Source organism: Emydura macquarii, unplaced genomic scaffold (assembly GCF_026122565.2).
Source record: "Emydura macquarii macquarii isolate MOO-44397 ecotype Brisbane River unplaced genomic scaffold, CSIRO-AGI_Emac_v2 contig_1045, whole genome shotgun sequence".
Classification (NCBI taxonomy): Eukaryota; Metazoa; Chordata; order Testudines; family Chelidae; genus Emydura; species Emydura macquarii.
Genome location: NW_027131182.1, coordinates 5,366,487 through 5,392,565, shown reverse-complemented (window position 1 = coordinate 5,392,565; position 26,079 = coordinate 5,366,487). Strand labels below are relative to the sequence as shown.

Genomic DNA, 26,079 nt, shown 5'->3' with positions numbered 1-26,079 from the left:
ACTGTAGGCAAGTCACATAAACCTACATATTCATAGTGAGTTGAGCAGTGGTGGAGCCCTATGTGCCATGGGACCACGTGATCTGCGAGCTCATGGTAGTAGCAGGACGCTGTGCTCCGGTCCCATCTATTGTGGCAGTGCGAGCTGCCGGGAGTATGATGGTAACGCCAACCTGGACTGAGTTATCCCAATGGTAGTGGTGGTCGTGCGGTGGCTGGTGGGGGCAGGGCCCTGTGCTCAGGGGGGCGGTGCTGTGTGAGGTATCAGGGCCCTGTGTTCAGGGGCAGTGCTGTGTGCGCTGGTGGGAGAACAGCAGGCTCAAGGAACAGGGCCCTGGGCTTGGTGGGGTTTGTGTGCGCTGTGTTTGCTGCGGGAGGGGGCAGAGTCCTGTGCTGGGAGGTGCTATGTTGGCTGGTTGCAGGGGCAGGGCCGTGCTGAGGGAGTGCTGTGTTGGCTGGTTGGGGGGCAGGGCCCTGCGCCGGGGACGTGCTGTGTGGAGGGAGGGAGGCAGGTGAGGCACGGCCCTGTCCTGTTCTCAGCGGCCCCGTAGAAAGGGGCGAGGCAGACTGTGCGAGGAGCAGCAGAGCCCTTGGCACGCTGGCCTATGGAGGCTACCGGTGGTGGAGAAGGCCCTAGTGCTCAGACAGAGGTTGCGTCCCCCCCATCCCCTCCCTTGACAACGGCGAAGTGCGGACGCCACGCTCCCGAGGCGCGCCCAGCCACGAATGCCATCACGTCATCAGAAGGCGCGATATGCACATGCGCACTGCTTCATTTGCGTCTCTTCCCCGCCGCCCTATCTACCTATCCTTCGCCCCTTCCGTTCGTGCGCATGCGCCATACGCACTTGCTGACGAGTCGACCAGTCCTCCCGGTCCGCTTACAGAGCGCGCTCTCCTGAGGTCATTTCCGCTGTTCTCCTTCGCCGGTTGCCGTAGCAACGGGTAGCGCGTCCCGGAAGGGCCGGTGGAGGCTCGTCTCCCCGCGGCTCCAGCCAGCGGCTGCCGGGGGAATGATGCTGGGCCAGTGGAGCCGGCGACCCCGGGAGGTGACGGGCCCCACGCCGCACTCGGTGGCGCTGGTGAGACCCTGGGGCTGCGGCGCAGAGAGAGGGCTCAGGGGCGGGAGCGGGCGCAGGCGCCGCGGAAGCCGGCGGAGAGTAGCGCGAAGCGGAGGGCTGCGGAGCCGGGAACATGGCAACGCCGCCTGGCCAGATCGGTGTGGGGCAGGGACAGCCCGGCCCCCTGTATTCCGGTGAAGGGCAGTGGGACTCTGCACCCTGGGCTGAAGTACCAGGGGTGCCCGCCGGGCTCTCCCGCGCTTACTGTGCTGCGGGCGACGGGCCACAACCCTGCTGCCAGAGGAGAGCAACTGCTGCTTATTATCGGTATCATTATTAGTCTGTATTAATGTACCGACTAGGAGCCTTGGTCATGGACCAGGCTCCCTCCACACATGGATAAAAGAAGGTCCCAGCTCCAAGGAGCTGACAGTCTAAGTACATAGCGAGTGACACGAATGGATACAGACAGAAAAGTAAAGTAGAGTACAAATAAGCAGAGAGTCAGTATTAGTCAGCACAGTAAACAGTGGTCTATTACCACTACCGGAAAAAACTAAATCAGGGGCCCAGAGGTGAATGGGTCCTAATCCTATTGCCTACCCCTTGAGCTATTTAGTCCTTTCTAGAATGGTGGCGTGCACTTACTGAAAAGTGTCATTTTTGAATTTTACATTTAATATAAATTTGGATTCCTCTTAATATTTATTCCATGATTGGTTGTTACCTACTTGAGATGATGATAAATTAAACGAGAGACATTGGTCTTGTGTTTCCATTGTTGAAGACGTGTTTTCTTTTACAGAGGGCCAAGTTTCCTAAATGCGATAAGTCTGAATGTTTCGTCTTGGAATGCAGACGGAAAGAAAAAGAACGTCTTGAATACCTGGATTTCACAAAGGTTCACCACAAAGGTCTCCAGGTCATTCACTGGGAGAATCACAATGAACGCAGAAGGCTTCACAGTATTGTACAGAAGAAGGTTGATGAGACAATGCAGGAGTACCTGGCAGGAACTGAGGACAGGAGAGAGAGGTAACAAATCAAAAAGCTGAAGCTAACTGATAAATGGATTTAAAATTCTTCTCATTCCCATGCTTAAAAGGAAGCAAAACTGATTTAAAATAATATTGATGGGAACTAAAGAAACATGTGCCTTAGTAACTTAAACTCTAAAGTATGTTCTATATGGTGACTGCCAAAACAAAATCACTCTACAGATCTCTGTGTGTAATGAACTGTGGCCATGTATATGGCAATGCTGTTTTCATTGGTGACCCCAGGGCAAAAGCATGACTGCTTGAACTAAAAGAGAACTAATTTATCTGCCAGTTAAATAGAAGACGGTAGAGTTATTGGGCCAAACCCTAGAGACAGAAATGGTAACACTCTAAATCAGTGTGTTGGGTCATATCTGCTGAATTCAATGATAAAAATAATTTTTAGCACTCTTCACTCCAGTTAGCTGTATTGACTCTCTAGGGCTAAGGGAGAGTGAACTGCATTCTGGCTCATGCATCAACACAATTATTAAAACTTCCAGTTACAGGGCTGTCATGCTGTGTGGAGTGGTTCACAACCATGACTGCCAACCTCAGGGCAGACTGTCAAAAGCAGGGCAGACACCCCAAACTGGTAATGTGTTCTATAATTAGATTTCACCAACCCAGTAACAAATGTGAACTCCTGGATCACTGCAACAGTCTTACCAAGCAGTCACAGACTGAAGCGTCCAAGAACACTGTCTATCTTGCCAATCAGGCAAACTGGATTTAGTGATAAATGGTCACTTACACCAAAAATTACAAAATATTCAGGTTGCTTCCAGTCCCAAGAGACCAGTCACTTAAGGTACAAATTGATCTGGGGTAAGTCTCGCACCAAAGACAATGCCTGTAGCCAGTCCTATAATTAACGAAAGGTTTATTAACTAGAAAAAGGAAAAGAGAGCTATTTACAGGTTAAAGCAGGCAACACAAACAAAAATGAGTTCAGTCTGTGGTTCTAAAAAGTGACAGATGTGGTACTCTGTTTGCACTTATGGGATCTGTGTTTTGTTTCTTAGCTCCAGCCCTTATAAGAGTCCAAACAGTAGGGAAATGAAGTCTTCATGTCAGCTCTCTTTATTTCCATAGGATGTGTTTTCTGGCATGTGGCACCTTCATGGGTGTAAGAAGGCCATTAAACCACCTGTGCCCCCAAACTGCAAAGTAGCATTCAGTTGGAGCAAGCACAAAGGCCAATGCAGTTGAATGAAGGACTGAATGGTCTGCTCCTCAGGAGACTACTGATAGTTTTCATATAAAGGTGGTACAGGAAGAAATCTTCATTTGCAGGTATTCCAAGTGGGACTGTGTAAGCCGGTGGCATGATCCGGCTGGGGCGTCGCAACCCTTCCTCGGGCCCAGGCTCTGAGGAAGGCCACAGCGCCTTCCTTTAGAGGAATAAATGGTGCCAGTTACAAGTCTTTAGCCCTGTCCCCCAGCGGGGTGGACTTCCTTTGTAGTCTGTAGCCCTCCGGCCCTCCCGTAGGGCAGGGCTGATACGGGGTCTGTAGTCCCGACCTTCCAACAGGTGGGCTAGCAAGCAGTCTGGTGCCCCCCGTTCCCTAGGCAGGCGGGGCAGGCAAGCAGTCCATAGCACCCGGCCTTCCCACAGGCGGGGCTAGTACAGCAGTCTGGTGCCCCTGGCCCTCAGGCAAGCAGTTTACAGTCCCTGGCCCACAAGCCAGGCAGGGCTGATTGGGCAATCAATAGCCTCCAGCCTTCCCACAGGCGGGGCTAGTAAAATAGTCTGGAGCCCCCAGCCTTGCAGGCAGGGCAGGTAGAGCTTGGTATCCTCTGTCTCCCAAACTCAGAGGGTGTCAAGCACTCCCGGCATGGCTAGGGAAGGGGAGTGGGGAGGGATGTAGGCCCACCCAACTCCATTGCATCCCAGCCCAGGGCCTTATCAGTGGCAAAGCTGTTTGCCACTGAGTCAGCAGGGATCCAACCGTAACACACTGACGGGCATTTAGCCCCGACTCAGCCACTTGCTAGTTGGCTGTTCCTGGGCCACTTCCTCCCACCCTGTATCCAGGTAACTGTAGGTAGCAATCTCCCTCTGGGTCACTGGGGTAGAAGGCAAGCGGCAGTCCCACAAGTCTCTCACCATTGACCGGCGGCAGGTCTGGAAACTCCTCTGACTTGTCAGCAGAGGGCAGCTCCTCCAGGTAACAAGGTTCCAGGGGTTTCTCCAGTCCACCAGGTTCACTCAGCTCCAGGGGGTCCCCGGCATCAGGTAGCTCCTCCAGGTCAGGGCCAGCCTCAGGGGGTATTTCCCATCCAGTTGTCCCAGGTGGCTCATCCCAGGTACTAGGGCCTGACGGCCCTACCCAATCACTAGGGCTCGGCAGTCCAGACAAGCTTTGGAAGCCCCACTTGGTGGGGCAGTGGCTCCAAACAGCCGCTGGGCCTGGGTCAAACCTAGGCTGCAGCCTCCGGGAAGACACATCCACATCCGGCAGCAGCTTTCCCCTTACTGAGCTGCTAGGCCTGCCTTTTATAGTTCCCCTCCCTGCCTTGGTTCCACCCCTCTGTTTCGGGGCAGTTTGGCCTGTAGGGCCCTGTTCTGCCCAGCAGGGGTGTCATGACCCTTCCTCAGGCCCAGGCTCTGAGGAAGGCCACAGCGCCTTCCTACAGACTAGTATGTTAGGCTATGGTTAAGTTTTACTCCCAAGTATGTGACAACTGGATGGAAAATCAGTAGTCATCCTTGGACACGGATTGAGATAGGTCAATTGGCAAAATGATTGTTTTTTAGATGAAAGTAGTTGCCACTGTCTTGTTTTCACTGAGGATTAGTCTCCATTGCTGGAAGTAAGTTGTCAGAATATCCACTTTGGCTAAGATTCCCTTTGATTCTGTGGAAGTAATTTCCAGTGTCAGCAATACAGATGTCCTCAGCATTCACATACTTCTCAGCTTGTGTTTCAGGGAGCTTGGATGTGTATATATTGGACAAAATGGGAGGCAAAACTGACTCCTGTTGAAGGCCATTATGGGGACATTTATGTGACTGATTTTTCTCCCCAACTTACAGAAGGAAGTTTCAGCTGTGAATCATTTCTCAGGTGAATCGCACCATCAGTCTACAAAAAATAACTTGCAGCAGCTTGGCAGTCAGCCTGACATGCCACACGGTGCCACAGGCTGTTGTGATATCAATAGGGACACTTTCTCTCCAGACTCACATGCATTTTCTATATCACAAGTCAGCCAAAGAACCTGATCTTGGGTGCATCGTCCCCTCCTGAATGTAGCCTGAAAATGAGGCAGCAGAAGATTGACTACCTCATTAATCTCATCGGGATTAGTCTCTTCATCATCTTTTAGGTAACACACAGCAGAGAATTCGGTCAATAGTTCTCTGGATCTGTCAGTGGTTTTTCTGTTTTGGGAATAGCTATGACCTCTACTGTGCACCAGGCTTTTGAAATACTGCAATTCTCAGTACAATAATTCAGACTTCGAAGCAGACAGTTTTTGCTGATTGACCCAAAGTGAGAGACAAACTCATTGTGAATTATATTTAGATCAGGAGCGAGAAGACAAAGAAGGTCTCTACATTTGTCACATTCATTCTTAGTGGATTTAAATTCCTGGTGTAGTCTGATTGCATCAGATGACCATCCAGGAATGAATTGTTGACAGAATCCTGGAGGAGTGGATTGGGGTATATATTTCTTTACATCAGCCAGAACTTTATCACATTAACTTGGGAGACTGCACTGATGTTATTCCAAATATCTGATATATGGGTAAGGACTGATAGAGCTTGAACTCAGATTGAAACAGATCCCACTTTGCTTTCTGGTATTCCATTGAGGGTTCCAAATTATAGTTGGAATTTGTGTGCCTGTTGTGATCAGGCTGATGCTAGGATCAAGGAAACATATCAAGCATTTTATGCTCTATGGCTACCAGAGAGTACCGATCAGCTGTTTTTTAAAAAAAAAGTGTGAGGTCAGGAAAGAATCTGAGGTCCACTCTTTGCTATGAAAAGTGAGTGGCAGTTTAGGATCATATAAAAGCTGCAGATTAACCATTGATGTATCCCCAGTGGGACTGATGTGAGTTAAAAGCATCACAGTAGACAACAGATGGATGAGAAGATGGATAACACAGAAGTTGGCCAGTTGGCAGATGGAGGTTTGTAGACATGGATAAGAATCAGGTCCTTCACTTTTATAACCTGCCATTCAGTGACATCATTTGGACCTGATGATTAGACTGGAGCTGCTGCCTGATATAGAATGGCATCTCATATTGCTTGTATTGCAGGTGAGACACAATGACACAAGTCAAGAATCAGTGAAAGAATATGTTTCCTGAAGCAAGATGATGTGTGCTTTGTGTTCTACAGCCCACTGGAAGAGGATATCCCTCCTGGCCACTGAACTTCCCTCGATATAGATGTGCAGCACTTTGAGCTGACCCCAGTGCTAGCGTTTGTGATGCTAGCCCTGAAAGGGACCCCATTAGAGAATGACTCCTTTGGGCTGTATGTGTCTTTCACTTTTCACAATGAGAACGTGAGCTCCAATTTTGTCTTTTGTCTACTTTAGCATTGGTTTTTGCTATTGATGGGTTCCACAAGAAGGCAGTAGACTTGCTCCCCACATCTCTAAGATCCAGTGATTCCAGAGTGAATTACAGCACTTCTGAAATATGTCATATTTTGGTCTAACTGTCATATTTGACCATGTCCTTTTCACATACTGTAATGTTTAAAAATAAATTAAATTCCAAGCCTCATTGCCTCGACAAATGAAGGATTTCATCTCTGAACAATGTCCTGACTTTTTTTTTCTTTTTTTTTTTTTTGAAAGTGCCAGTGTAGTTTAATTGCTTTATCTTTTAGAGCAAAAGTCCTGGCAGAGATGCACAGAGGTCCATTCTCAGGTGATATCAGAAGTTTGATGGTGTAACTACATTTTACACCAGTGCTTGAGTGGGCCCTTTTGTCAGTCTGCTAACCTGACATGTCATCAAATGAGAAAATAATCATTCAGGCAGCTACTTGTCTCTCATGGATTGTGCATAATAGATTCCCCTCACACACATACACAAACACACACACTTCTGAGCATAGATTCTGTTAGACAAGATTCATTTAAAACAGTTTCGATCTGATAATCTCATAGTAAATATACTAAAGCTGCAGCATCAGACAGACAGGATTGTTTAGCTTTTGTTAAAATATTTTCTCCTTTTCAGGCTTCGGGCACTTCTGGAAGCAGAAGAAAATAGCTATTTCACTGAGATGGAGTCAATGGAAGAAACTATGCTGGAAAGACAAGCAAAAATGAGAGAGCGAGCAAAAGTGCTGAGAGAGAAGAGAGAGGAAGAAAGGCAAAAATTGGTTGCTGAAAAGCGAGAGCAACAGTTCAGGTAACTCAGGGAAAAAAACTTCTCTAACTGAAAGTGATAAGTAAATAATTTGACAGGAATAGAGACTGTAAATTAAAGAGGGAAAGATAAATATAACTAAATAGTGATGTATTTAAGTTTAACATGATTTATGGCAGAGGTGTCTAAACTTTTTCCAGTTGATGGCCACACTCGCTACTTACCTGAAGGACCTCATCTAACTTGAAACAGTGGCGCAGGTTGTAGTCCCTTTCACTTTCAATAAAGAGGTGCAGCTTGTGATGACAAGCGGTCCAAGCTTGCAATGCTGGTCCAGATCAAGATAAGTCCTAGCAAACAATACTCTGTATTGTGTGTAAGCTACACATTTTTTAAAAATCGAACTTGGCAGCAGGCCACATTGAGCTGTACTTTGACCACCTCTTAATTCAAACACTCAGAAACAATGAAAGTTTCTTCCATATGTAAAGACCGAAAATCATTTCAAATGTCTCAGTGCTTTATGCTGCAAAATCAGGCACTTTTGTAGTTCCTCATTTGAGTGTAAAGTTGTATTTTAGTTTGGTACACATAGCATTGAGATGCCCTGAAGAGGATGTGGCCTAAAAACAGGTTTGTAGAGCTCAGTTGAACATATTTTTTCATGAGTTTCAATGAGAACGCTTTCAAACTACCCAAAAAAGAAGCGTTTAAATTTATTGCATAACTTTTTAGAAGTGACATAACTGGCAATTTTGAGCTAAGTATCTAACTTTTTTCCTTCTCATACGGAGCAATCTGACATTCTGGGTCAAATCTTCATGGGTGCTGAGCCCTGCACCTTCCTTTGAGTCAGTGGATGTTATAGATGCTCATCACTCCTGAAGCGTTGGCACAATACATCTAACTAGCTCAGTTATTTGAAATCTTTAGTTTTCTGGGAAAGAGATGGAAATAAGTCAAATGTAGTTTAATTATAATCTTTCTGAAAGACCCCCCTCAAGCTTCCAATGTTGGGGAATCTTTAGCTCCTACTCTCCAACATATAGACGCTGGAGAGGAAAATGAAAGGTGGAATGCTTGAGCATGATGCCCTCTGTTTAAACACCAAGTACCCGATTCACACAAACAAATGTCCTTTTACTGTCTCAGATAAGGGTCTTTTGGGCTGGGATAGGTGCTCATGCAACATATGCAGATGCAAATTTAGATGCTGACTCAAAAATGTGGCCCTTGCAACTTACACTATATACATCCTCTCCTTCTGCTCCTAATTCAAGCTGTTAAAACTCACTTTGATCTTAAACTTGTTCCAAGATCACATTTCCTGACTGCCTCAGTAATTTGCACATGCAACCATATTCACACACCAGTTAAGCAATTGCATGCTGAACTGTTCAAATTGTGTGTGTCAGAAGAGTGGATGCAGAGTTTTTGGAAGGCCTTTGGAAATTAGGTTTACAAAGTTGCCATTCATCTAGCATTGGAGTTAGTAACATAAAGCTAAGACAATTGGAATTGGACTAGTTTTTGAACAATGGAATATAAAATGCTATCAAAGCTGAATTAAAAGAATAAGCTTTGTCTATGAGCGATGATTGAATCAATTACGGCATGTCTTTGCAGTGTGTGATCAGAGAAGACAGTCATCCCCCAAATCATCCCTTTTCACTTTGAAAGACAAAATAGTTAAGTGAAAAAATGACTTTTTATTCAATAACAAACATTTCTAAACACAAATAATGATTTATTCAAAAATAGTTTATCCTGGAACATGGGCTTTGGGCATTTTTCTGACTGTACCACAGCTCTTGCAGTGCTGTATAAGCATTTTCATTAGTCAATTCATGGTTTGCAGTGACCGTATTGTGTTAGCACATTTGAACTGTTGCTCAGAATTTACTGAGCTTATGTATAAAATACCAAAAAGGCAAGTGTAACCTACGAAGTTGTAATGTGATGGAGAGGATCCTGATAGCACCTGAGGCAGTAGGACGGGCAATTTATCATTTCCCTGCATCTGCTCTTGTGATGTTTCTCTCTCAGACACAGCCTTTCATAGGACTTCAACATTACCTCTCTCTCCCTCCCATCCCACTCTTGGTACCTCTTCTGTTCTTCTTTGAGTGCTTGCTCATGTCCATTCCCAATGACGTGTATATGCACCACATGCATCAGTGCTGGAAATTTTTCCCCTAATGGTACCCATAGGGCCGGCTCTAGTGCCCTTTGCAATGGCGCACATATGCGCCCATATATAGGGCACCACTGGCCCCCATCCCTCTCAGTTCCTTCTTGCCCGAACTTCAACTGAGGGGAAGGAGGGTATTGGTCAGCATGGTAGGAAGTGGCCTCTGCACATCAACATTGTCAAGTTTTCTGTCAATTAATCCTTGTATTAGCACTAAGAAAAGCATCTAGCCTCCTCCTTGTTTTTGGTGAACCTGGGGCCAGTGTGGCTCCCAGTACAAACTAGAGCAGCCTACCAGGGCTGTCCTAATTTGCATCTCTGTTGCAGTGGCCTCTATGGATCATTATAGGGATACAGACTCACTGGAACATAAGAACACTCTGGCCAGTTCCCTCCTTCTCCCATCGTGCCCTATGTGCTATATCTCCTGGGGGGGGGGGCGTATATTCTTTGGGGGAGGACCTTTTGCACATGGAACCATCCTCCCCTGACTGCATGTAACCCTTTGCACTGGCTATGCTGGCACAAGGAAGTACAGCTCAGCAGTAAATTCCCATCTCTCTCAACTGTCAATTTTATTTGAGTGCCTTAAAAAATGTAATATAGCCAGCACAAAGTGTCAACAAATTGAATTGTCTTTTGATCTCCTTCCTAAAAGAGGTGTCTTCCTTCTGTCTTCCAGCTTCATGCATTTGCTTAGTATTTTTTAATTCTTTTTCTTTACCCTTTCTTTTCCCCAGTGAGTGGAGGTGGTTAGTGTCATGGTATATGGGGAGAAAGGGTCTCTTCCTCCTGAAGACTCCAAGGGCTGATGTGACTCTAATCTATGGTATTCTATCACTATGAGTTAAAGCTTTGTCCCTTGTACTCACAAGCAACATTTCCATCGTTTCAGATTATCTTGTTGGTTGAAGTGGGGCTTGGGTCATGGGAGAGAGGTTATTCTTGAGATATTTTGGGCTCAGATATTTGAAAGCTTTGGAGAGGAAGAACACAGCCTTGAGTTTAATCTTGGATTCTCTGGGGAGCCAGTGCAATGGCCAGGGTAGAGATAGACTCCTGTTCTTTTACTTGGGCTACTCTCAGAAGCTTGTAGTAGCCAGTTGTACCTCAGCCATAATAATTCTCACAGGTGCAGTTCTGCAAAGCACCATCTTCTATCCCACCTCGTTTACAAAACCACAGGGGCTGATGGTGAGAAGTTATGGACTCAAATGTGAGCGATCAATAATGTGGACAACAGGTTCTATTTCTATCACATCTATCTTTGGGATCGTTATATCCTAGCTATCCTGATGCCTAAATAAGATTGGAACTTGAATGAAGGACATCTTGCTGAAGTTAAACCTGGGAAAGATGGAGGTGACTTTTGTAGAAAGAGGGAAACATTTTGAAGAACTGGCCAACAGTGTAACATCACCCTCCATCTAGCTTTGGAAGATTCTTGTTACTTAAAGGGTGGTGCTAATCTCTGCTGCGTTGGGTCTGGTTATTTGTTAAAATGTGGTCTTATAACTATTTAAAATAAATCACAGGCACCTTTATTTTTTGTGTCATTCCATCTTCCCCACCCCACTAGCCTATCAGTTTCAGTCATAGAGAACTTTCCTTATTGATATATTTTAGAGAAAATTACAATGCCATAATTTTCATTAAAAGATACTATTCCCTCTTTCTTGTGATAACACCACAAGCATCTCAGAGGGAAAGCTGTTATCATAGCAATTTTGTCTCAGATCCATTAAATGGATAAATCACTCTGAGGGAAGTAAATTTGGCTCTGTCTTCTGGAAATTGCTATATACAGTCTGCAATTTTAATGTTAAGAGGCTTAGGACAGGAAAGTGAAGAGGTAAAACAGCCATCTGTGGGAGCAGATGTTCATAGGTTACTGTAAAAGCTGCTTTGAAGTAATTATTTTGATGGAATCAAGCAATTATAGAGTTATTTTATATTAAAATTCCAACTATATCAAACTTTTATTTAACTCCTTTTTCCCCTTGAGAATTCTACTAAATTCAGGTTGCATGAAACTACTAAAATCAGGTTGCATGAAGCAGAATAATAAATTTTTAATCCCTTCACTGCTTTAAACCCTTTGTATTGAGGGAGTATAGTTTTCGTTAGGGTAATATCTTTTAGATCTCAAGAACTATACATTTCCTTTGGAATACTATGGAAACGGTACATTTTCTCATAAACACTGATTGTTTTAATGTCTAGTCACTAAATTCTACCCAAAAGTTAAAATGCAGGTTGTTAACTATAACTAAAATGCAAGAGAACTGGAAACAGCATTTTATATTTGTTTGATGCTTCATACATGCAGCAACATCCCAGTGAGTCAAATTATAATTCTTAGCACTTACCATGAATTTCATATCTTCAGAGCATTTTATAGGACTGAACTAATCCTCAGGACAGCATATGAAAAAGGGAACTATTATTATCCTCTTTATTACAGAGGAGGAAATAAACTTAGGTCAGAGTAGTGTCCAAAGTCCTATCCCCAGCATCATGCTGTCTCCCTAGATGTGATAATAGCAGATGATGGCATGTTAGCTGTATTAAGGTAGGGACATCAATTGGCTTGCCAGAGATAACTAAACACAATCCAAGGCATCTGTGGACATTTATTTTTAAAAAAAAATCAGGATATGAAATAAATAGTTTGGTTCTTCTGTATGTTTCTATGGCAACTGTGTGTTCCTTTTTAAGTCACAATTTAAATGTCTAAAACCCAATATTTTCCATTGAAAAGGAGATGTGATTCTAGTTCACAGAACTGGATATTATACCAGCTACTCAAATGTTGCCCACAATCAAAAGTGTAATTCCTAGAAAGTGATGTATCAGCAGATACTTCTCTATGCAACACTCAGAACTTCTGCATAATCATAGAATTTGCATCTTGTTCAGTCTCCTTTCAGTTGACCCACAAGCCATGCTGAGCTATATGCAAAGCAAAAAAATGACTTGTGAAAAAAAGCACCGGAACTAAAATGTTGTTGTAAGGCATGTTAACCAAAACATCCAACAGGTTGGAAAGGTACTGAGCACTGCTACTAATATGAAATGCCAGCACAAAGCAACATCAATGTGGGCAGCCAGGTGTGCAATGTCTAAAAGTTTTATTTGTTCGATCCTGTCCAAGCTCTTAAACTGCAAGATGTTATGCTACTCAGTTCCTGGAATTCATGGTACTGCAAGGCCTCAATTGTCTATGCATTTAATTTATCATAAGTAATATCAAGAACATGGTTACTTGTAGCTTCTGAAATGCCTAGAGTGCATACAGAAGATTCCCAATTCTATTGGCTTAGATGAGAGGCTATCAGTTCTCCCTAATAGCCTAGATGCCTCACCAATCCTTTCAGATTGTTTTCCTACCCTCACCTTCATGCCTTCTTCCATACTGCCTCCTGCATCTGACACTTCAGTTCCTATCCCTGTGCACCACGTGTTCCACCTTCTGTTCATATAGATAGATCCTTCTTTAAAACTCACTTCTCTCATCAACCCCATGAGTACTACCCCTGTAATTAAAAATGTTACCACCAACCAGTACAGTTAAGGAAAAAAACCTACAATATAAATCAGTTTTATACTTCTGAGGCAGTGATCCTCAGAAGTATGTATGATCAGTTTCTTGTGTGACAGCAGTCATTTTGGCTGACACACAAGGGATTGAACCCAAGACTTCCAGAGCTAAAAGCATGAGAGCCTACAGCTTCAGCTAAAGAGCTTCTTGCTGTAGTTTGTGGCTCTAACTCCTATCCTCCCTTGATAGGGATAGAGAGGGATGTGCATGCAGAGTTCCACTGAAGTTGATGAGAATTAGGGTGAGAGTAAGGGTTTGTGTATGTGAATCCTGTTGCAGGAGTAAAGCCTAAGGCATAATCATCTTTTGAGGTGCTTGGTGCATTTTGTGTCTGACTTGTACGGTTCTGTTTATTCGACTGTAGCCTCCTAAGAGCAGAAACTGTTTTTCTTTGTATCTTATACAGCACCATGCACACTGTTGGTGCTTAGCAGACAATAGGTTCAGAAGGGGCAATGTTTCATTATAGACAGGTCCTCAGGGCTGACAAACAAAATTTTAATTTAATCTTTTTAGGTGAGAAAAAATTCTAAGTAATGGTATTTGTTCCATTATTGCAGTTAGGACAATTAAATATCTTATCCTGACAATTGCAATACTACAAGACAGTTGTTTGATGAATATTTAATAATTTTTGCTATATAAAATTATTAAACTAAATGGTCATTGTATAAAATAATAATTATTGCACATTATACAAATAACTACCAGTTAGTTGTCCTACAGTAGTTCCTGAAATACAGCAAATGATCTATCTATATTGATGATCATAATTAATTCCTAAGTAAGCACTGCAATAATCTGTTGAAGATCGTTTTCTATGAGCATTAAATAATGTGGGATATTTTAGTTAATACATGGCTGCAAGCTCTTGGGGATGATAATTCTTCATGCTGATAAATATTCACCGTTATCTGTTACCTTCCTTTTTGTTTTCATTTTATGTTGATGGTGAACAATGAAACTGCACAACCTGTTTGTAGAGTGAATTAAAATGCTTGCATATAGTTCACATTAAATTTAGGTTGACAGCGTATGTTAATATTAATAAGAGTTCACTTATAAAAATGGAAGCAGAAGGGCTCTTGAAATATCCACTTTTTTTTCTCTGTCTCCATCAAAAGTCACCAGACTAGCTTGCCTATTATCTTTTGACATTTTTGTCTTTATATACCTGTTCAGAGAACAGTGTGAGGAGGTTCGTTTACAGTGGAGTCAGAGACATCAGAAGGAGGTGTGTTCAGACCGACTGCCTCAACTGGCCCTTAAGGAAGAATTGAAGAAGCAAGAGAAGAGAGAGGAACAGATATTTGCAGAGCTTTGGGAAAAGGACCGATTGGCCAAGGAAAAACGAGGGACAGAGAACTCCCAGAAAAAATCCGAACAGAATCAAGAAATGCTGAATGTGCTTAATGCCCAGATAGCAGCACTGGATGCTCAAAAAGAGGAGGCAAAGCGACTGAAAGAAGAAGAGGCTCGATTACTGGTAATTTGATATCATTCTCAATGCAGGGTCATAATTAAAGGTTTACCTTGCATTATTAGCGTGCACCTTACTTGCATCTTCTGCTGACTTTCAAGGCAGGCTACAAAGCTCACCTGTGTTAATAAAATTTTTCTGAAGGAACAGGCCAAAGGATAAATGATTTTAATCTGACTGGGCTGGGAGTGGTTGAAAATTGACCCTGGAGTGAATAGAACATTCTTATGTGTGACTGAAATGCTCAGAGCCTCGCTTTGGCAAAGGGACTGTATACTAGTATATAGCTGTGATTTTCAAAGAGAAAATGGAAATTGGACATCCAGCTCCATCAGGTTGCTTTGAAAATAGCCTATATTTCTGTAGCATCTGGCACGGTGAACTTGGGTATGGCCTAAAGCACTGCTATAATATAAATAATATTGAGCACACGATAATATGAGGTGTGTATTATAAATCACAAATGGCACTTAAATAATGGGAATTAAGCATCCAAACTGTTTGGTCTGTTTGAAAATCTCTGCCATATAACAGTAAACAGTCCGTGTACCATTTCAGTCATTTAAAACCATACATATGAAAACTTCTGTTTGCTCCAGGGTGACTTTCAGGGCACAACCAGCCAGACTAAAATCACTTCTTTTTCAGCTGCTCCTTCAGGAAAAAAATATTTATTAAAACAGATAGGCTTTGCAACCTGCCCTGCCAGTCATTGAAAATGTGGCATAATCCCTTTCTCTGTGAAAGAAGATGTGGCAGATGGCAACGTTACAAATATTTCAATGCTGTGTCTGCAGCTACTACTGATGAGAGGTTTTATTTGGATTAAGCACAGACAATGGACAGCAAAGTATGTCTTTGTATCCTTGTTTTATTAACATTTGATGTGAAGACCTAGCATAAATTATTTGAAACCTGTTTTCTCTATACACAATAATATTATAGTATATTATTGCTTTAAAGAAAATTTTGCTTCTTGTATTAAACACTTCTAATGTTCAGAAACACATTGGCAGCATTGATAAATACTAAACTGGTTTCTACTAGCATTGCAATGGAAATGGATTATTTAGGGAGAAAAAGAATTTTATCTTTGCAGTCTTTCACCCTGTCCATCTTACAGCACCAAAGAGCGCTACTTGTAGCTCTTAGAAAATGGTTGCTAAGTGCTGTTCTGTTTAACATGGTTTAACATATGCATAGTACAGAGTTATGTTTTGCAGAAAATATGCTTCAGCCCTTCTGGAGCTTCCACATTCAATCCTGTTAAAACTATGTCCATATCTTCCAGAGGATGAACACTGTGAGAGTTTTGTGCTGATGCCACACCATTGTACAGTGGATGCAGCGCATTGCAGACAGTATCCAACATGGATGCAGATCAGTCCTTTATCACAGCTGCTACTGCTCAGTTTTTTGCCATTCATAAACATCAGACTGCTTCTAGCTGGAGAAGTCAACTGAGAGCAGGGAGGTTAAATACCCTGTGTAGTAGCTGCTCCAGCATTGTTACTATTGTACAGCTCTGCTCTGTTTCATAGGATTGTTTTGGTAGTACAGCGTTGTGTATTCTGTGTAGCAAATACAGTCTAGTCTTTAGAGGTCTGAGAGACGGTTGCTGGCAAACTAATCTATCTGCAACCTGCATCTGCTTTGTGGAGGATTCCCCTAAACAAAAGGCGTTGTACATTAGCACACTTACTTGGTGTTGGCAGCTGGGACATCAGTCAGTGGGATGACTGGTATGGCTTTGGCTGATGTTGCACAAATGTAACAAACATTTATGTTTTGGGCTCAGGCACTCATATGCTACAGGGATGAGTCTGTGATAAATGTCTACACAGATAATTTGTTTGCTGCTGTTAAGGAATCTTGGAGAATGGGGTAAATAATCCTGGCTTTTAGCATCCCCATCATGTGTTGGCAAATTTTACAGTTGTTACTAGAGATGTATTTCCTAATTCATTCCTCATCCCCTGTCCCACCCTGGATCTTTATTCCTTTGTTGTCACTTTTCAAATGATTTCTCTGACATCCTCTATATCCATCATATGCTGATGATCGCCATGGTCCCTTCTGGTTTTATGATGCATAAACTATGAATCTGTCATTAATTCTTGATTTTTCTGATGTCTGACAGTGGTTCCCTGTGAAATCTTTTTGGAATTTGACTTATTGCTCTCTGAAGCTGAGGGCTCAGCTGCTCTTTCCACTGAGTGGTGACATATAATGCTTGTGGGGTTTTTTCTCTGCAGCATCCTCTGAAGATGGTATTGCAAACATGAACATACCCACATAGACCAACATTTTCAAAAGAGACGAGTGATTGTTTCTGGGTGGCCAACCTGAGACATCTTAAAGGGGCCTCATTTGAGAGATGCTAAGGCCTCTTTAAGATGTCTCAGGTTGGGCACCCAAAAGCTGAGCTAACCAGATATCACTAGGCACTGTTGTATTAGTCCTTATTATTTATCCATATTATCTTCCTTTTTCCCATCGCCCCTATTTTAAAGATAGATGTGTACCTGAAGGTGGTAGTGATCGTACTATTCTGGGCTGGAGTCAGACAAGCGCACACAAGTTTTCCTGCAGAGCTCTGCCATTCCACTTCAGTCTTCACTTGCTATAAGACTGTCAGTTTTTTAACATATTTACTGGGTTTCAGTACCACAATTATACAAACATAAATAGAATAAACACACTGCCTCAAATTCCACCCTCATATTCATACAATTCCACTGAAGTCAGAATTTGGCCAATACCTGTATAAATTTCCTCCTCCCCTAATAACTTGCCATTCTTCTCTATCATTCTTCTCTCCTTTACTGTTCAACATATTCTTGATCATATGTGGAGTGACTCAGATATAGTGACTTCTGAAATTTGTATTATTTTTACAGTGTTCAAAAGTATGCTGGGCTCTGCCCAGTTCAGATAAAAAGACTCCATCCCTACCCTGGGGAGCTTAAAATGCCATCAGTAATTTTGAAACAGGATTGCAGGTTCAGTGCACAGTTTATGTCCCAGATTGTATCCAGTTATTTTAGTAAAAATGGAGCTTATTCTTCTACATGGGGAAAATTGAGAGGACCAATTGTAACAGTTCTGCTTACACAGTTTAGAGCCTTTATTTACATTAGGAATAACTTTTATTTATTTATTTATTTATTTATTTATTTTACTTAAAACCATGTTATAGCTGACCACCAAGACAGTTTTGGCATTGATTCTGAACATGGTTACAAAGCATGTTAATTGTGGATGCAAACTGTGTTACAGTCTTTGGATGCAGCTGGGCTTATAAATTCTTTTATATTGGTATGTACAGGAATTGTCACTTAGCCTATGACTTTGTTACTCTGATTTCTCAGAAATGGGTTTGGTTAAATAATCCTGAACACATATGTGTCAGATTACAGTCCTACATGTTTCATTATCTCTCTCCTTAAATCCCAGAGCTTTACTGTCTCCACTTTTACTCTGTCAAATATAAAATGGTGTGGTTTAGCTTTGGATAGAAAATGAACATGCAAAACTGGCATTTGCACATGAAAAATTGGTAACTATATGTGCAAATGGATATGTAGCTATGCCATTACACATTCTGTGCAACTCCACTGGAATTATTCCTGTCCCGAGTGGAGATACAGTAGAACTTCAGAGTTACGAGCACCTCGGGAATGGAGGTTGTTCGTAACTCTGAAATGTTCATAACTCTGAACAAAACCTTATGGTTGTTTTTTTCAAAAGTTTACAACTGAACCGTTACATAACATAACTTGGAAACTTTACTATGCAAAAGAAAAATGCTGCTTTTTACCATCTTAATTTAAATGAAACAAGCACAGAAAGAGTTTCCTTACACCTTATCAAAGCTTTTTTTTAAACTTTCCCCTTAATTTTTTAGTAGTTTACGTTTAACACAGTACTGTACTGTATTTGCTATTTTTTTTGTCTCTGCTGCTGCTTGATCCGTACTTACAGTTCCAAATTAGGTACTCTGGTGTTCATAATTCTGAAGATCTACAGTAGTCTGAATTTACACTGGTGTAACAGGAAGCAGAAGTTGGCTCCATTATTATAAATGACTATAGTTAATATTTACTATACAACATTCTTTGTGTGAAAATTTGAAAGTCTTTGGATACAAATAATGAATTCTTGCTACTTTTGATTTGCAACAACATATGAATCATTGCCCATCACAAGTATTTAAAGAGCACCAGTTTCTCCAGTAATTTGGCAATGAAACATACATGATAATTAAAAAGAAAATCTTGAATTCTAATGAAGAATGTACTAAAATGTTCATGCTCTAACAACTGTACTAGATAACAGTAGTAAATCTGAAATCCCCTAACATCAGCAAGCAAAATATTCAATATTTATCTTCCCTCTCTTATGTTCCAATTAAATCAATCCCTGCCATCTTTTTTTTTTTTTGAAGTTATACAGTGATCTTGAAAGTTGGCTACTCTTCTTTTATTATTTCAGGAAGAAGAAAAGCAGCTGTTTAAACTAGAAGATGAGCGAGTTCAGATGGAGAAATTACAGAAACAGAAGGAATACAGGGACATGTTGATCAACTCAGCTCGAGCAAAGATGAAGCGTCTTACTCGAGAAAAACAAGAGGAACTTGCTCTAGACATGAAGATCCTAGAACGACTTTTCCATGAATCCCAGGACGACACAGAGGGGAAAAAGCAAAAAAAAGTAAGAGCAAAGGGCATTTGATCTTTTTCAAATTGTGGGACAATGTCTGATCTGGACTAATTCCATTGACCTCAGTGGAGTTACATAGGTGTGAGAATGCTATGAAGTGCACAACTCTCTAGTAATGATTCTTTTCAGTGATAGGGCGTGATTCTCTTCTCACATCAGTGTAAATCCAGCATAACTCCTTTTGGACTCAGTGGAAGGACCAGTGTAAAACTGGCACCAATGAGAGTAGAATCAGGATGACAGTACTCTTCATCCAAGGTTCTCAAAGCTTTTCCAAAAGGCATGTTTGATGAGTAAACTGCAGCACAAAGTGATTAAGTGACAATGAGATGTGGCAGAGTTTAGGAAAGATGCCAAGGGCATGTTTATGCTGCATCTGGAGCAAGCCCCCAGCACTGGCTCATTGACTTATGCTGGTGGGGTTCACACTAGTATTCTAAAAACAGCTGTGTAGACAGTGTGCCTTGGGCTGGGTGCTTGGGCTTTAATCATATAGGGGTGGCTTGAGAACCTGAGCTCGAGCCTGAGCCACAATGTCTACACAGCTATTTTTAGAGCACTAGCGCAAGTCTGTGGACCCAGGCTGGGAGGCTTGCTATCAGATGGAGAATAGATATGCCCCCAGTTTTTTTTCCAATCCACCGCCAGGCACTTTCCATGAATAAAATGCCTTTTGAAATGCCTTTTTGAACCAGTTTATTGAAAGTCTATATACTGTCCACATTTTGTAGCAAGTGCTGTTCAAGGAGCAGCAGATGTACCGGGAATATCTGGCTCAACAATTGGAAGAGGAGAAGCGTCGGGAGAAAGAAATGGACAAGCTGCTGGAGGAAGAGATGGAGAAGTCTTGGGCCAAGAAGGCTGAGCAAATGAGATTGGAAAAAGAAGCTAGGAAACGGCTAATGAAAGATGTCCTGGATACAAGACGACTACAGATTGAGGAGAAGTGTAAGAAATTTCAGCACAATTAGTCTGTTGACCAAGTACTGCCCTTGGTTAAGTGAATGCAAGTCTTGTCATAGTCAATTGAGGTGGCACACACTTTCCCTGAAAGCAGAATTTGGTCCCATGTGCATGTGGGGGAAGAATGGGGACCCAGGTATGGGGCATTAGGGGGCACACAAAGGAATTGGGGGCACATATTGCATGGACACTATTACAGCAGATACGACAATGCTATTGCATTAGAGCCCCAATCCTGCGTCCTTATTCATGCTAGTTATCCAATTGACATGAATGAAACAAAGACTAATCAAATAAGGATTGTAGGAGCAGGCCCTTATTTCAGAACATTCTGAAATTGTATATGTGAAATCCAATCTTCTTAGTGACTGATGTGGGTGGAAAAATGCCAACAACATCACTCCTGTTGCTTTTGTGCCGTTCCAGAAGCAGCAAGGCAGCCTTTTAGAATTAGCTATTTGGGATTAAGTTGACATCCTTCCAAGGTTAGCAGTGCATTTATTTTTCCTTTTGCAGTGGAGAGGAATGCAAAGCAGCAGGAAGAACTTGCTCAGGACAAGGAACTATTAGCTGAAGCCATTAAAGAGCTCAATTGTATAGAAGAAGAAAAATATTTAAGGTATTTTCTCCTTATGCTGTAAGTAAGTTTGCAATAAAGTAGAGTCTTGAACTCTTCAAGATTGAATAATTCTTTGAAGTAGTAATGTAATAGCAATGAGCTTTATTTTGCACAAATGTTCTCTGCAGGTGCAGTATTATGTAGCCAGTTTGCTATTGACTATTCAATAGTAGCCATGTTATACTGAAACTGGCCTTGCACAACCACCCAAACCTGATCTTCCTTATACATAGTTGTATTCCACCAAGTGAATTGTTTTGGGATTACTGGTTGTTTTTAGCAAGTACATATCCATACATTGTGATTTAAGAGGTGTATTCTTTAACTTCTGTTAATAAAAGTTATTAAGAGTTATAAAACTAGCTGACTTTTTAGAGAAATTAATCCATACGTATGCATGAGAGTTGGAATGTTCTATCTTATTCCAAAACTCTGTCCATCCTTGAAGAATATTGAGTGACAGTTGCATTCAGCCATTGAAACACAAGATCACACCATCAGAACAAATTCTCACTAGCTTATCATTGCCTGAGGAAAGAATACTGGGACTTAGTACTACCTGAACTACACCTCTTCTGGATATCATGTACACTGGCCTTCCTTTACAGTTTCATTTTATTATTGATAATGTTTTACCCACTTGATTCCTTTTTCATGCTATTGCTCACTGTGATGCTTATTTGGAGAAAGTAATTGAGTAAACCTTCCAGAGCCAATATCTGTTTCATTCCATGATGTTTTGGCAACAACTTTATTGTTAACAGAAAAGTTCTCAGGCTATCTCTTGAGTATGGTGGCAGTCACACTTTATGGAGGAAGAAGTGCTTGCCAAAGATGACACTCAGTGTCAGGAAGCAGAGTGTTGCCACATGGCTCACACAGCACCTCATTAACTCACTGATTTTGTACCATAGTGACAGGTGCTTTAGAAATACCTGAGATAGGTAGGTGGGCTGTTCAAACCGCAGTCCAGAGGATGGCAAAGGTAATGTGTAGGTCTCGCAGTAGAACACACTTTCTTCTCCCAAGCCATTTCTCAGAGTAATGTTAGCATAAGACCATGGCAGGAATCTCTGGCCATCTTCTTAGTTGGAAGTACAATAATATAGTTATCTTAAAAAAAAAAAAAGAGAGAGAGGGAAAATTGGATATTGGGGTGTGACGTACCCCCCTGCAATCTGGACTGGCGTGTAGCTGTGTCACCCCAATTCTTCACTCTTGGGCCCCAACTTACCCCGTTTTGCTGTGTGAACCACTCACTCCTGGGTTGGCCCACACCCAGCATCCTGCATCCCTCACCTAATGAAGGAGCGCTCCGGCCAGCCATTCATGGGATAGTCTCCCAGCAAACACTCCCAGTCACAGAAGCAACCCCGGGAACTGCCGTCTTGCAGGATTCAGTGCTGCACACTGCACCCTACAAGCTCATTTACACTTGTCCGTCAATTTATCACAGAAATTGATATGCACCAGCTCTGTCACTCTAAGTGAGGTCTCTGCACACACTCAATTCACATGCACTGTTCTAGATAATGCAAACAAATAAGTTTATTGACTACAGCAAGATTTTAAGTGAATCTAAGTCAGATTATTAATAAGTCAAGGGGTTAATCACAATTAACTAAAAGATAACTCGCATCTTAACCTAAGACTAATATGTCAGTCTGTATTCAGTTTACCACACAGGCTAGTTGCGATGCCTCTTGCAACCAGCCGCCCCCCCGTGGGTAATTCTCAGTCTTTGGTGTTGCTTAGAAGATGGATTCCAGAGGAGAGCCAAGAGACTAAGACGCCTCAGCTTTTAACAAGTTTCTCCAACGCCCCCCTGGGGTCAGGTGGTTGACCCTGTCCGGCAATGGGCATGATTTCTCCTGCTTGAGTCAAAGTGCTCCCAGGTGCTTAGGCCAGTCCATTGTTCCTATATGCATTCCTCTGTGGGGTGTGGAAACACAGCTTTGTGTTTGTCTGCATCTATTCAATGTGAGACACATATTTGGGGATATCACACAGCAGAGTTTCATATATGTACATTGCAGGAAACATGCTACCATAACAATAATGTTCAGTATGTAATGAGCGTTCCAAAAACACCTTACATGCATACTTTGCATCAGATAATACACAGTTACACTGTAAGGGTGAACATGAATGATATACGGATCACACTGTAAGGGTGTACACGGGTACAGCATGTCACATGGGGTGTTACAGGAGTTAACCATAGCCCGATAAAGACTTAGACCTAACATTCAAGTATATTCTGTATAATTCTGTTATCTCATCATCACAATAACAGACAGATAAAAAGTTATGCAGATTTTGTGGGAGAAAAGCACAAAACTTGTCATTTGATAAATGATTGTTTATTCATTGAACATTGCTTGTTAAGCACTGACATTGTATTCTGTGATTTATCAGCCAGTAAAGACAATTTGTGCCCCAAACAGTTAACAGTTTATTAAAATTTAGTAATTTAGTAGAATAGTAGTTAATGATAACAAATAGGAGTTTTAAGCAGTATTTTTACATCAGATTGATACTTCAAGAAATCTGAGCTGTTAATTTTCTATCTTTATCTTCTAAATGAGACATTTGTCATGTCATTTGCAGACAAATGCAGGAGGCAAAGGAATACCGGGAGCAGCTGCAGGCTCAAATTACCTATCAGCAGCAGGCCCGTATTGCTGAGGAAGAAGAGAAGCAGCGAGAATATGAATCAGGACTAGCAGCAGAGAGAGTTTACCAAGAAAAGATGAAAGACATTCTATCAAGACCCTATATGAAGCTTGCAGAAATCCATCCCTTGAGAAGAAAACTAATGTCTAATCTGCAAGTATAGTATTTGCTTATTGTGATGTATACAACACACTTCAGCTCACTTTAGACTGTATTTAAAACAGTCTATAAGAATTTTTACTTTTCATACCAATTAATATATCTGGTTCCACTTTCCCTGTTTTTGTATGCAAATTATTTTAAAGAGTAAATATAAGAATTAGAATCCTTTCAAAGGGTTATTTTTTCCCATTTGTATTATCTTTGAAACAATAACTTTTCCTTTGTTTAGATTCTGAAATATTTACATTTTAAATAAAACAACACTGTGCATGAACAACAGCTATGAAGTGAACTGCATGCAAGCGCTCCTCAAAATCTGCAGAAAGATATATTTGTAGAAGAATTTCAAGAAACTTTAAATGGGCTATGAAAATTTTTGCATCACAAAAGCAGACCCAGTGAGTTCTTGAGCCATTCATTGCTGATGAAAGATTAAATCAATGAGAAGGGCAGAACTTGGGCAGGAAAGATAGAAAAGATTTATCTTATATGCTTTGTCCTCCCTTCTGCCATCCTTCTCCCCCCCAAAACAGAGTCTGAAAACAGAGAAGGAAGACCTATTTGGCTGGAAGGAGATGGATGAAAAGTTGGGCTCCTAACCAGGGTTCAGATTGGAGGGGGAAAAAGTAGTAGCATTCTGCTCAAAATTCATTCACAGCCCACAAGTTGGTACTTGTTTTAGTAGAATCAACCAAAAGAGCGATCTAGTTAAGTATTACAGTCTTCACAGGTAAAATCCCATTGAGATGACTGGTGCAGTTAACACCTGTTTTAGAATGAAGTGCTGCCTTTCTCCTTTCACACACAGCCTGGGGAAAATGGCTGATAGAGATGTCTACCCCCACAACCAGGAAGGATGGTGTGGAATAGCTTTGTAACCATGACTGCTATCATCCTTAATAGCTGTAGGAGCAGCTGGGTTCCCTGTGCATTCCCTACTGGTGAAAATAAGACCTGTGGATCTATAGGGTAGCCGCTTAAGTCCCTCCTCCATATGAAGTTACCCTTTGCAGCCTACCCTTCCACTGCTCCATGTAGAGAAGCTACAGCAGTTCTACTGTGTCCAGAGACTTCCATTCGGATGGCGAGAACTGTTGTTTCTGCAGTACTGGGTTACATTTAGAATTTTTGGGGCTAGAAAGGGCTAGAAACTTTCTCTTGTTTTGAATGTAAATGCTTAGCTTCTGTGGAAACCACTGGACCACTAGAGAAGAGCTGAGAGAGGGTATCACCACAGACTGGCTTAGTCTCATCCCGAATAGCAGACTTCTAAGGGTATGTCTGCACTGCAGCTGGGGGCATGCCTCCCAGCCCAGGTTGACAGACACATGCTAGCTCTGCTCAAGCTAGCATGCTAAGCAATGTGAACATTGTGGCATCTGGGGCTAGCCACCCAAGTGGAGATCCAAAAAGTTGGGTGGGTTTGTTCTTGGGTGGCTGACAGCCATAGGTAGGCCGGCCCCTGATTGACGCAAGTATGTCGATGGAAAAATGCTTCCATCCACCTAGCTATGGTTGCTCAGGGAGATGGTCCTACACTGACAGAAAAACCCCTTCCGTTGGTGTGAGCTGCATCTATGGGTTAGGCTGATATAGTCTCCATAGCTCCTTAAAGACATCATTACCTCACTAATCCTCAGGTCACCCCTGTTTGGCAACTGTTTTATTCTCCTCTTTGTAGTTAGGAAATTGTTGAATGAAGATTCTTTCAAACTAAGCATTTAGTATTGATACCAATTAGTGTAGTTGTAATCTACCTGTGTTACTGCATAGCCACTCCTTGGAACACATTATCAATAGTCCCAAGAGGAAGTTGGATCGTTTAGAACGCAGGTGTTTGAAGACTGTTTATGCAGTCTTCAGCTGTTGTGTGTGTATTGCAGCATTTAAATATACACATTTCTATTGCCTTCATTTTTGTAATAATTGGACATCTCACATACGTTAATGATTATCACAACACTCCTCTGAGGTTGGGAAGTATTATTATCCTTTTTACAGATGGGCAAGTGAGGCACAAAGAGGGTAAATTACTTGCCCAATGTCACACAGGAAGTCTGCGGCAGAGCCAGGAACATAATTTCCTAGATTTCCTAAGTCTCATACCAGTGTCTGAATCACAAGACTATAAGACTCTTAAGGAGATCTCTAAGGCTACAGTGACACTAGAAGTGCCATAGCAGCACAGCTGTGCTGTTGTAGCACTTCTGGTGGGG

General features: G+C 42.1%; 1 protein-coding gene across 2 annotated transcripts; it reads left to right on the top strand.

Moving 5' to 3' along the window:
• The first annotated feature begins 851 nt into the window (after nucleotides 1–851).
• Nucleotides 852–24,222, top strand: CFAP53 (cilia and flagella associated protein 53). 2 transcript variants are annotated; one of them, XM_067545646.1, is made up of 8 exons: nucleotides 852–1,081; nucleotides 1,866–2,095; nucleotides 7,318–7,491; nucleotides 14,424–14,727; nucleotides 19,216–19,434; nucleotides 20,175–20,391; nucleotides 20,923–21,025; nucleotides 23,636–24,222. In XM_067545646.1, exons 1-8 carry the CDS (start codon nucleotides 1,013–1,015, stop codon nucleotides 23,862–23,864), a joined length of 1,545 nt encoding a protein of 514 aa, XP_067401747.1. In that variant the 5' UTR covers nucleotides 852–1,012; the 3' UTR covers nucleotides 23,865–24,222. The 2 variants fall into 2 exon arrangements, with proteins under 2 accessions (XP_067401747.1, XP_067401746.1); XM_067545645.1 differs by having other exon boundaries at nucleotides 1,848–2,095.
• Nucleotides 24,223–26,079: the final 1,857 nt, after the last annotated feature.